This window comes from Dicentrarchus labrax, unplaced genomic scaffold (genome assembly GCF_905237075.1).
Source record: "Dicentrarchus labrax unplaced genomic scaffold, dlabrax2021, whole genome shotgun sequence".
Lineage (NCBI taxonomy): Eukaryota > Metazoa > Chordata > Actinopteri > Moronidae > Dicentrarchus > Dicentrarchus labrax.
In genome coordinates, this window is record NW_026136908.1 from 23,528 (window position 1) to 35,640 (window position 12,113).

Sequence of the window (12,113 nt, forward strand, 5' to 3'; positions counted from 1 at the left end):
TTACAGTCAGACTGCAGGTCACAGGTCTGATTTATTGGAGTGTGAATGTGAGTTGCTGCCAAGTTTGACGAGATCATATTCATAAAAACAACAGGGGAAAGTTCAAGTATTTTCCAAACCATACAATTAATGTTCTTCTTTTGAGGCAACAACACTAACTGAACACCACTCCCATCTGTATTTGACAAACTGGGAACAAGAAATTGAATTATTCAGAATGCAAGGCACAATAAATAGTGTTTCAAAGAAAGGTGGTAAACTTTATTGCTAATATTAAACAAAAATGTCAACACATCTGATATCATACTAGAGTATTTGCCACTGCTGCTCACAGGCTCAGCTTCTGGAAGAGTCCCAGCTACAAATGAGAACCTGAAGATACGACCCAAAACTGGTCATAACTGAATACTGTGAGACATCGGTTATATAAAATAATAATAATATTAAGTAAAGTAAAGACTGAAGATTTCTTGCAGCATTCACATAATTACTAATAAATAAGGTTAATATTAATAATATCACTATTGTTACTTTAATATGAATCAAATAGCAGTACTAACTTCTGACCTGTATCTAAAGCAATGACCTCTTCCCTTTATCTACAGCAAAGACCTCTGCCCTGTATCTACAGCGCTGACCTCTTTTCTGTCCTCTGTAACTTTGGTATTATTGTCAAATGGCTTCAATCAAATCTTTATTAACTGTCTGCATAAGACAATTAGTGTCAAATTATTGGCTGTTTACTAAAACTTAAAATCAATAAGAGAAGTAATAGTCTAAATGACACTAACAGGCTTCATATGTGAAAATTATTTTAAAAGAATTATGTGTCTAATGGCAAAAATGTACGAGTTATAGACATACCTACATCAATGAAAGCATAATTTTATGGATGATCCACGATGTTAAAGATACAGAAATAAATAGACCTATATATTATTATATAGTTGTCTGGATCAGCAGGACCAAGGTTTTAAAGATGTGTTATACAACAGTATGTTTAAAACTGGATGGAAAGGTTCCAGTGACTAATGAGCTGTTTATAATAGAGACAATGGAGTGACCCTCAGTGTCAACCACCTCTCTAAGGAAATATGTTGGGATTACATCTAGAACACAAGAAGAGCTCAAATTAATCCTGAACAGCTCCATGAGAGGCTCGTGGTACATTTTTAATATAGTCAGTAAATGACAGTTGTTTATCAGATCTCCACTCTCGCTGTGTTTCACCACACTGTCTGTTTAGAGTGCGCGTTAAGCAACACTTTTATAACATAAAGGCAGAATGAGGAGGATGTGTCAGTTGTGGTTTGTAAACACAAAATTCAAAGCTGCTTAGAACCGCAAAGATGAAGTAATATTGGAATAGATAATATAGCTATGGATTGATTCAGGAATTACTTTACTGAGCACACACAGTGTGTTTGTGCAGAGGGTCTTAAATGAGACTTTTTAGAGATTTCCACCCATAAAGTTCTAATTTTACCTCCAATACTATTTTCTGTATTTATAGCTATCAGTGATTATTGAAATATAATAGTGATAATGGTGATTTGAATCTTTTAATCTGCTACATTTTTTATATTTTAGTATTGTGTCACTGAAGGGAAAATGTATTATACATGAATTAAAATGGCTGCATTGAACATGTTTCCACCAACAAAGCTCACTCATGTTTTTTATGAGCTGTTCAGTTTGACAGGAAGAGTGAACACAGGAAGTGGTGAAGAGGTTGTTTCATTGTCTCTACTTTCTTTCACTTTGTACCTTGTGGCGTCAGAACATCAGAATAACTGCAACTCAACTAAAGGTAATTAAGACAAGTGCATCAGCTATCATAGATCAATAGGACTGATTATTAATTAGCATGAGGTTATGAACTGAAATCCTCAGGTGAATGTTTGTAGCTTATTATTATTATTATTATTATTATTACAGTATTCAGTAACTGAGATTGAAACAGCTTCTGTTCACTCACACTTTATATTTACAGACTGAAAGAAATACATGATGACATGATTACAGATCAATGATTGCAGATCAATGATCTGAGGTAAATGTGTCCATTGCTTCAAGTGTAGGAGGAGGAAATGAGTGCGGCAATAAACATAGGCAGTAGAATGATTGATGTATTTTCAGTCCAGATATTTGTGATATTTTATTAATCAGATTTAGTTGAGTGTGAGAATGCGACTCAGAAAGGTTATTATATCTTTAATCTGTAATATGAACTTCAGACGCCATTTTAGACTGCAGTGAAACCAGGAAGAGACGTTACAGAATCATACTGATCAAAGTCAGACTACTTTATTATGTTTAGAGGTAATACTGAAGTAACAGCCATATTAGATTATCTATATTTATTAATAATTATTGATATCTGTAGATCTCTATTGTTAGACCCAGAACTAATAATTACATATAATTACTGATAGAACCTGCATTACTTTAGATTACAGAGATTTCAGTCAGTGTTCCACTCAGGTGTTCACATTGCTGGCAGCTGGAAGGTTGCTGGTTTGAATCCCCACTGAGGTTGTGAAGCTGACAGTAAAGCCTGGTGGAGCTGCTCTTGCTCTGTACAAACATGTTGCTGTGTGATAAGTAAGATCATTCAACTGTAATTCTTCTTCCTTCAGCTTGTTAAAGCAGCAGTCGCTCTTCAGTTGAATCCGTCTGATGTTTCCAGCACAGTGACATCATGGAGGCTGCAGCAGCAGGTGAGTCCACTCAGTCTTTATACAAATATACAGAGACATTTATATTTACATCTCAACTCAGTTCAACTCAGAGTGTCATTTTAATGGAGCAGCAGGAAATAGAAGAGCTTCAGTTCACAATCACTGATACATTCATGTTTTTCCTTTATTAATATTTCTGCCTTTGAAGTAATCCTGAGACTGAATGAAACCACTGATCAATATCCTGAATACTCTTCCAATCATTATCTGATTTCACTAACAGACACTCTGATGTTAATTTCATCCAGTTTATGATCAATCTATCAATCATTATTTGTGTTTTATTGATTGTTCTTTAAGGGTGCAGAGCTCTCAGAGTCCCACTGGGTGGCGATAAAACATTAAAGTTTGGTAGAGTCACAATCCAGTGTGTTGTTAGAATGAACTTCCTCTACCAGTCACTGACTGTTGCCACCATTAACACTGTTTCTGTGGGAGCCCTAATGGACCTAATGAGCAGCTGGATTACACACAGAATGACATCAGACTTTAATAGCTATAAAGAACCAACTATAACCATGTATGACTGTCTGATAACATGACAAAGTATAGAAAGGGGAGGATTCCATCTGATATGACCTGATTATACTGATCTTACACAACTTGTCAGCTTCTTTACTGCCATGTGCACAACAACAGTGAAGCAGTCAGTGGTATATAATACTGATTTAAATCTGATAGTTCAATATCTGATACAACACTTGAGCCCAGTTAGTGTGGGTCAGCTTGGCCTAAGCACAACAAACAGAACGAGACTTAAAAAGGGGAGTTCACCAAAAAACAGAACTGATTGATTTTACAAATGATCTCACACATCTGAAGTTGAGCAAGTGATTGTTGTGCAGGTTCAGAAAACAGCCCGTAGAAAAGATCCAATCTGAGCATCACTGGTTGTTGATCATGAAGCAGACTCCTCCCTTGCTCCTTGCTCTGATTCAGTCAGTCTGCTGAGTCCAGGATCAAAGGGTCGAGCTGAGTCTCAGTGAAAACCATCACGTTACAGTTGTTAGAGTCCAGTTGAGAATCCATTTCCTCCTGAGTTCATCCAGCTTATCATCCACTGACTGAAGAATACTCTCTAGAGGAGTCCTGGTTAAATGTTTCCACAGGCTGACCAGGACCCTGGCCCAGGATCCTCTATTCTTTAGTCCTCTCTGTTTTCCAAGTACAGCAGATACAATCATAGATTACATCTGATCACATCAATAGTAACTGAATGCTGTTTCCTTCCAGTCACAGGTGATCTGCATCCTCTGAGGCGCAGTAGCAGCTATGATTTCCTACCACCTAACAGTGAGTCACTGAACTGTTATCCTGATGTTTAAGTTTACAGTATTTCATATCATCATAGCCCATTTAATACAACTCATGGATACTTTTCATCACAGCTAATAAAGAAACAGCTACTATGTTTAATAAACTTGTTTTTATGCTCATAATCTACAAAATGGTATTTCATAGGTAAAATCTGTAAGTAACTAAAGTCCTGAAGTTTGAAATTATAAATTAATAAATGTAAGTTTATCTTTTTATCCACGTTTTCTGAATCTCTGTGTTTCAGTGTCTGAGCTCAGGGTTGTTCTGCTGGGGAACAGCTGGTCTGAGAGGAGTTCAGTGGGGAACTTCATACTGGGAGAGACTGAGTTCACTGAGGAAGAACCAGACCAATGTCTGACAATCAGAGGACAGTTAAAGGAGAAAGAAATAGTTCTCATCAACACTCCAGATCTGCTGCATCCTGACATCTCTCAACACAAACTGACAGAACATGTGAAAGACTGTGTGAGACTCTCTGATCCTGGACCTCATGTGTTCCTGCTGGTTCTACAGCCTGAAGACTTCACTGAGGAACACAAACTGAGACTACAATCAATCCTTGAAAAGTTCAGTGATCGATCATTTGATCATTCACTGGTTCTGATATCAGCACCCAGAGAGAAGAGTTCAGCTTTAAAGAAGAAACACATGGAGCACCCTCCAGTAAAAGACCTGATCACAATGTGTAGATACAGACATTTGAAGCTGAAGAACCTTGAACGTTCAGAGCTGTTGACACGATTAGGTCAAACTGTAAAAGAGAACAATGGAGAATGTGTCAGCTGTGATGTGTTTGAGGAGGCAGCAGTTGCTTTATCCAGTGAACATCGAAGCTTAAAGCAACAGGAAACAACCTGTTCTGACTTGGATCCTGTTGGAGCTCCTGGTGAGGACAGAAAACTGTTTTAATGATGGGATCAATGTAAATATTCATTGATGAAGTTGAAAATTATTTCTGTTGATTTTATTTTTTCACAGAGAGGAAGTCTTACTTTGAAAGGACAACAAGCTATGTCAGCAACTGTAAGTACATTCATTAGAGGATCATCATGTACTGTAGAAGATCTATGAGATGTATTTGATGTCTGTAACTGATGTTTTTGTCTTTCACAGTGTTTAAACCAAAGTCATCAACAGTGGAAAGCACAATCAAACAAGGTCAGTAACTGATTCATACAACAAATATTAATCAGAATTATCAGCCTTTTAAAAAAACATTTCAAACTAGGGGTGTGACGATACACTCAGCTCACGAGAACGAGACAAGATTTTAAGAAAACTACAATGACAAAATATATGACTGGACCAACAGACTTTTATTTAAGCGAGTTGCACATGTATTTTGAAATGTTTTATTATAACTCTTTACATGCATGATGTAAGCATGAACTTTTAATAAACTTCTTCTTCCACAAACAGAGCCTGACCAAGTATGTCATTAACAACATGCTGCAACTACACAGCCATGTTCTTTTTTAAGAATATTAGCATGTCCACATTGTGTGGCAGCAGTTGGGATCTTTGCACATTGACTATGTCTCCTGCTCTTGTTATTGTTGTGGCTCTGGGGCTTGACTGTGGAAGTTGAGGTCCGAATGCGTTTGTCAGCGTTATCTGGCTTGTTAGCGTTTTCTTCACAGGTGCAGTTGTTGATTTCAGTACCGAGCTGTGGTGGTGCTGTATATGTCTCTGCATCATGCTCGTATTAGCCTCGGTGTACAGCATTATTTTCCTACAATGCTTGCGTATTGTCCGTGTCTTATCAGTCACTCTACTGCCATTTAAAAACTAGTCAACTAGTCTCAAATGACATTGTATAAAAATGTTATTATATATGGGACGAGCCGGTAGCTCACCTGGTTCACATACTAAGGTGAGTCCTTACTGCAACCGCCTGATACATGAAACAAACTTATACAGACAACATTATTAATATTATACAGAGATGAATGAAAGGGATGTAGATACAGTGATTATGTTAGATTATATTTATTCCATTACATAATTAATTCTTTATGTTTATGTTATATTGCAGCGTCTGCACTCAGAATTATACTGTTCGGGAAGAGAGAGGAAACAAAAGCAAAACTTGGTAACTTAATGCTCGGGGTCCAAAGTTCTCTATTCCAAAAACATCCTTCAGTGAAGCATTGTACTGCAGCCTGTGGAGAGTGGAGAGGAAAACAAATAACAATAGTGAAAACTCCAGATATCTTCAGTCTGAATGAGGAGACAATAAGACAAGAGGTGAGGAAGTGCATCAGTCTTTGCCTCCCTGGACCAAATGTTCTTCTGCTGTTAGTGAAACCTTCTAAGTTCACAGAGGAGAACAGACAAACACTGAAGTTCATCCTGAGTTTGTTCAGTCAAGATGCTTTTAAACACTCAATGGTCATCAGCACACAGAAGGAGAATAAAAGTGTCTCTGTGAATCAGCTCCTTACAGACTGTGGAGGAAGATACTACAGCATGTTGGAAGATAGCCCTAAAGTGTTAATGCAGAAGATTGAGAAGATTGTGCATGAAAACAAAGGGACCTTCCTCACCCTCACTGCAGAGACAATGAGACCAAAGTCTGAACCCATCAGAACATCCTTAAACCTGGTTCTGTGTGGGAGGAGAGGAGCAGGGAAGACTTCAGCAGCCGAGGCCATTTTAGGTCGCTCAGAGCTTCATTCAGAGTGTGTTAGACATCAGGGAGAGGTGTGCGGATATTGGGTTTCCCTGGTGGAGCTGCCTGCCTTGTATGGAAAACCTAAGGAGGCAGTGATGGAGGAATCACTCAGGAGTATCTCCCTCTGTGATCCTGAGGGTGTCCATGCCTTCATCCTGGTCCTACCTGTGGGTCCCCTCACTGATGAAGACAAGGGAGAGTTAGAGACCATCCAGAACACATTCAGCTCTCGAGTCAATGACTTCACCATCATTCTGTTCACTGTGGACTCAGATCCTACAGCTCCAGCTGTTGTTAACTTTGTGAAAGAAAACAGAGACATCCAGGAGCTCTGTCAGAGCTGTGGAGGAAGATATGTTGTTCTCAACATCAAGGACAAGCAGCAGATCCCAGAGCTGTTGGAAGCTGTGGACAAGATGAGAGTTGAAGGATCCAAATGCTTCACAAAGGACATGTTCACTAAAGCTCAGATGGAGAAGGTCACAAAACTTAAGGCTGAAGTGAGGGATCTGAAACAGAAGAGTCAGATGGGAATAGATGATGGAATTCAGAACAGAGAGTGTCTCAGGATGGTGCTGGTTGGGAAGACTGGCAGTGGGAAGAGTGCAACTGGAAACACCATTTTGGGCAAAGAACATTTTAAATCTACTGCCAGCACAAAGTCTGTCACCAAACACTGCCAGAAAGCAACAGGTCAGATTGATGGTCGGACTGTTGCTGTGGTCGACACTCCCGGCTTGTTTGACACAACTTTGTCCACTGATGATGTTCAACAGGAGCTTGTGAAATGCATCAGCTTGTTGTCTCCTGGACCTCATGTGTTCCTTCTGGTGCTGCAGATCGGTCGCTTTACAAAGGAGGAAAAAGAATCTGTGGAACTGATCAAGAAATATTTTGGCAAGAAGTCTCAAGATTTCATCATCATTATATTCACCAGAGGAGATGATCTCAGTCAAACAATTGAGGGTTATATAGAAGAGTGCGATGATGTTTTGCAAAAGCTGATACGTGACTGTGGAGGAAGATACCAGGTCTTCAATAACAAGAATAAGACAGACCGCACACAAGTCAGAGACTTACTGACAAAGTCCAAAGAAATGGTGAGGCACAATGGTGGCAGCTGCTTCACTTCAGAGATGTTCCAAGAGGCCGAAGCAGCGATACAGAAGGAAGTGGACAGGATCCTGAAGGAGAAAGAAGAAGAGATGCAGAGAGAGAAGGAAGAGCTTCAAAGAAAACATGAGGAGGAACTTGAGGCAGTGAAGAAAAGAATGGAACAACAGAAAGCAGAAAAAAGAAAGAAAAAAATAAAGTCTGAATCAGAAGAAAAGGAAACCATTGACCGACAGTTGGAGCAGAGCAGAGAAGAGATGAGAAAGCAACGAGAGAACTCGGAGAAAGAAAGAAAAGAATGGTGGGATAAACGATATCAAGAAGATGAACAGAGACGACAGGAGGAACAAAGAAGACTTAAAAAGCTGCAAGAAGAATACGAACAGGAGAGAGAAAACTATGAAAACAAAAGAAAAGAAGAGGATCGAATCAGAAGAGAAGAAGAGGAAAAGGAGAGAAAAGAACTGGAGAAAAACTATAAGAAAAAAACAGAAGAAATGAAGAAGAAATACGAAGAAGAAGCCAGAAAACAGGCTGAAGAATTCAATGAGTTCAAACAGAAATACACAGAGGACTTTGAAAAGTTGGTAGACAAACACATGGAGGAAATAAAGGAAATAAAGGAAGAACATGAGAAACAAATGAAAGAGATAGAAAAGAAACATGGCAAAGATTACGATCTGTTACAAAACCTCAAAACTCATAATGAAATTAAACTGAAAGAAGAGATTGATGAGTTGAAGAAGAAACAGCAACAAGAAACAGAAAATCTGAAATCCGAACACCAGAGCAGCTGTATCATTTTATGATCTCCACCAACTCCATTATTAGGACTGTAACATATGGAACGTCATTTAACAGCAGTTGGTTTATTTAAACTGAAGGTTTTAAGAATACTATCTTATAATATTTAGGGCTCTTCCTCTCCTCCTCCTCTCCACTCAGGTGGGAGGGACATGAGATGTGTTGTTGCTCTGCATACTGATGTTTCCTTTGTACAGTATTGTTTATTTGCAATCTAACTGTTTATATAGTTTTATAATAGTATCCACACACACACACACACACACACACACACACACACACACACACACACACACACACTGTAAAGCTACATCATGCTGTATATGTCCAACCTTCCTGAATACACACTTTAGGATTACAGACTCCATGTTTCCTGACTGACACCTGTTGAAGGAGCAGAACTTTATTCAATTGTTGTTCTCGTTCGTCTACGAATATTAAAAACAACGATAGAAAAACAAAACCACGAGCAGGATTCCTCCATCAGAACGAGTGCCGACAGGAACATTGTCAGGATCCGGTTTTATTCTGTGCTTACTTCTTATTATGTTTTATGATTCATTATTTTATTTGTACTCCTTTTTATGATGCATTGATCATTTTTACTCATTTATGTTTGTGTCCTGTGATGAGATGTGGGTCTCCAACAGGAAGCTAATAGGTTTTAACTGTTAGTATGAGAATGTCAATCTATATAATCATTTTTATCATTTTACTCGTTTACCTTGTTGATCATTTTTATTACTCCATTCATTGATCCTATTTTTATTCACATGCTTTATAATTGTCCTATTATTCATTTATGTTCTACCTATGTGGGCCTTATTCATCATTCTATTACTCAATGTAATCATCATTATTCTTGCTGTTACGTATCACATATTACTATGATTCAAAGAGTGTTGTTAGCCTAATAAGAACAAATAACTTACTTATAACTATTTTTGTGGTTGGGACCAGCTCCGTTCAGGTCTAAAATGGCTGACAGAGAGCAGCATTGGTGTGACCATAAAACTGAACCTTAAAAAGGAAACAAGCCTTTCTGGTGCAAAGCTGGTTTTTTATTTTCTTTTATTTTGAATCTGTAAAGCAAGACTGGTAATTGGGAAAATAAAAATGAGTTCAAACATAAAGAAGACCTCTCAGTTCCTTCTTTATTCTGAGGAAGACTCTGTGAGACCCTCCAAGCAGAGAAAGGTCAGCTCCAGAGCTTCCACACTTCAGGGCACATAACACACCTCATATGAGTGAGGACAGAGAGCCTTAGGAGAAGCAGAGACCTCCCCGGGTCGACCAGGTGTCAGTATAACTGTATGACTGATTATTTAGAACTGTCAGGGTTTCCTTTGGTTTAGGGGTATAAATCCTTGCAGGGATTACCAGAGACAGGACAGGTCACACAGGCCAGAGGTCCCCTGCCACATCCCCAATCCTCAGTGTTCATAAGTCAGCTTTAGTTCAGGGATGAAGCCAGTGGGCGAAGGTGGAGGTGCAGGGGTCCACGGTACCAACGGACAATGGGAACAGATAAACTAGTCGTATTAAGTTTTCCCTGAGGGCTACGGGCTCGGTACCTGAGTCCCAGTGATCTGTTTATTTCATAGAGAATCAAAACCACAAGAAGCCTGTGGACATAAAAACTGAACTACAACTCCCAGAATGCATTACACTGACAAACATCCAATCACAGAGCTTCCTCAGAGGTTTTCCTCTCCAGTCTTTACTGTAAGGTGACAGATTTCACGAAGAGAAACTGAAGAGTTGCTGAGGTCTGCTGTTGTCCCAGACACTGCACTCATGGTTGCTCTCCCTCTGTTACCCTACACTGTGTACTTACTGTCACTGGTAGCAGGAATATATTTCCTGTACAGTTTGGATCTTTCTATCTTTATTTATTTATATTTTTATAAGTATTTTATTTTTGTGTGATTTTTATGCACCAAGACAAATTCCTTGTACTGTAAAAACTATCTTGGCAATAAACCCGATTCTGGTTCTGATTCTGATTCTTAATGAGCAGAATCTGTTTTTAGTTGATTTCCTCCCACAGCCCGAAACATAAAGGAGAGTTTGTGTCTGATTGTTAAAGAAAACAACAGCTGACATGAAGGAATATAAATAATGTGTGTTATTAATGTGCATCAGACTGTTATATACAGCAGACTGTAATATACAGCAGACTGTCAATGTTCAGACTACAACAGGGCCCTCCTCCATACACTGCTCATAGGCTGACACCTGCTGGGGACTTTATGGAACTGCAGCTGACAGTTGGAGTGAAAATAAAATGCGTGTGTGTGTGTGTGTGTGTGTGTGTGTGTGTGTGTGTGTGTGTGTGTGTGTGTGTGTGTGTGGGAGGGGGAGGAGCTACATTTCTCGCCAATCCTCGCAGCCTGACGTAACGCCTAGTTCCCATCAGCCCCCTGTGCTCCTCAGCAGAGCGTCCGGGACACAGACGGGTTGATGTGGGCTCAGTTGGGTGTTGGTGGGTCAGTGTAGGTTCAGGACTCACTGGTTCCTGTTGTTGTCAGCACTCTGAGAGCCGTTTCTAAAGGGGGTCTGAGTGGCACCATGAGTCCGGACTCTCTCTGGACAGACCCCCTATAGATACCCCGCAGAGACAGGGTTCTGTTGTGTTACTCCGGTAGCACATATACTAAAATTAGAACAAAATAGAGAAGATTAGCATGGCCTCGCAATCTTCTCTTTTCTTCTCCGTCTCTGCGCATGCGCACTCAAGCGCAAAAGACGACCTAAGACGTGCGGTTAGCATGCAGAATGATATTCCTACCCGGAGGTAAAAAGGGGTTAAACAACAGTAGCTTGAGCCTGAAATATCAGGGTGAGATAACCACACCGCATCAATCACAGCATAGGCAGTGCGCACACAGAACAGCCTGGTTTAGAACAACAGTAGCACATCAGGGAGGAACAGACATGGCATACACAATTAGTTTTGTTTTTTTTAAACAGCACATCAATCACAGCATAGGCAGTGTAAGGTGTCAAAGCAGCACAGGTGTACACAATGCAGTGGGATGACAGTATGACACTGTGAGGGAAGAAGACAGATGCATGACAGTGTGATACAGGTGAGGCAACCAAGTCCCCGAAACTGTCCATGATCCCATCCTGAATGTGGACCGGTGTTGGTGAGAAGCCTCCACACCACGGCAAGGTCCCGGTCCTCGTGGAGGTCGAACAAAAGGAGGAGCACCATCAGCCTCTGCCAGCACTGCAAGAGGTCCTGGGACTGTGTGGCCCTGGAAAAAGGTCCTGCTGCAGCTGCTGTGGGAGGTGGTGCCGATGGCCAGGCCGGGGCCACAGCCGCCGCCACCGCTGCCGGCTGTGGCCTGATGTGTCTGTGCACCACCTCCTTAGCCGTGGGACGCTCCACCACCGCCACCGAGCCCGCCGCTGGCACCACTGCTGCCGCCACTGCCGAGCCCACCGCTGCTGCTGGT

The 12,113-nt window shown here is 40.3% G+C and overlaps 1 protein-coding gene across 2 annotated transcripts; it reads left to right on the forward strand.

Moving 5' to 3' along the window:
• Window positions 1-1,701: 1,701 nt before the first annotated feature.
• On the forward strand, window positions 1,702-9,785 carry LOC127360647 (GTPase IMAP family member 8-like). 2 transcript variants are annotated; one of them, XM_051395096.1, is made up of 7 exons: window positions 1,702-1,810; window positions 2,640-2,720; window positions 3,975-4,034; window positions 4,303-4,944; window positions 5,037-5,081; window positions 5,172-5,216; window positions 6,094-9,785. In XM_051395096.1, the coding sequence occupies exons 2-7, from the start codon at window positions 2,702-2,704 to the stop codon at window positions 8,652-8,654; spliced, it is 3,372 nt and encodes a 1,123-aa protein (XP_051251056.1). In that variant the 5' UTR covers window positions 1,702-1,810; window positions 2,640-2,701; the 3' UTR covers window positions 8,655-9,785. The 2 variants fall into 2 exon arrangements, with proteins under 2 accessions (XP_051251056.1, XP_051251057.1); XM_051395097.1 differs by having other exon boundaries at window positions 3,981-4,034.
• Window positions 9,786-12,113: the final 2,328 nt, after the last annotated feature.

Excerpts from the sequence above, each read along its gene's own strand:
- LOC127360647 (XM_051395096.1), top strand. Across the intron at positions 4,945-5,036 it reads GGATCCTGTTGGAGCTCCTG|AGAGGAAGTCTTACTTTGAA; the intron begins GTGAGGACAGAA and ends ATTTTTTCACAG. Across the intron at positions 5,082-5,171 it reads AACAAGCTATGTCAGCAACT|TGTTTAAACCAAAGTCATCA; the intron begins GTAAGTACATTC and ends TGTCTTTCACAG.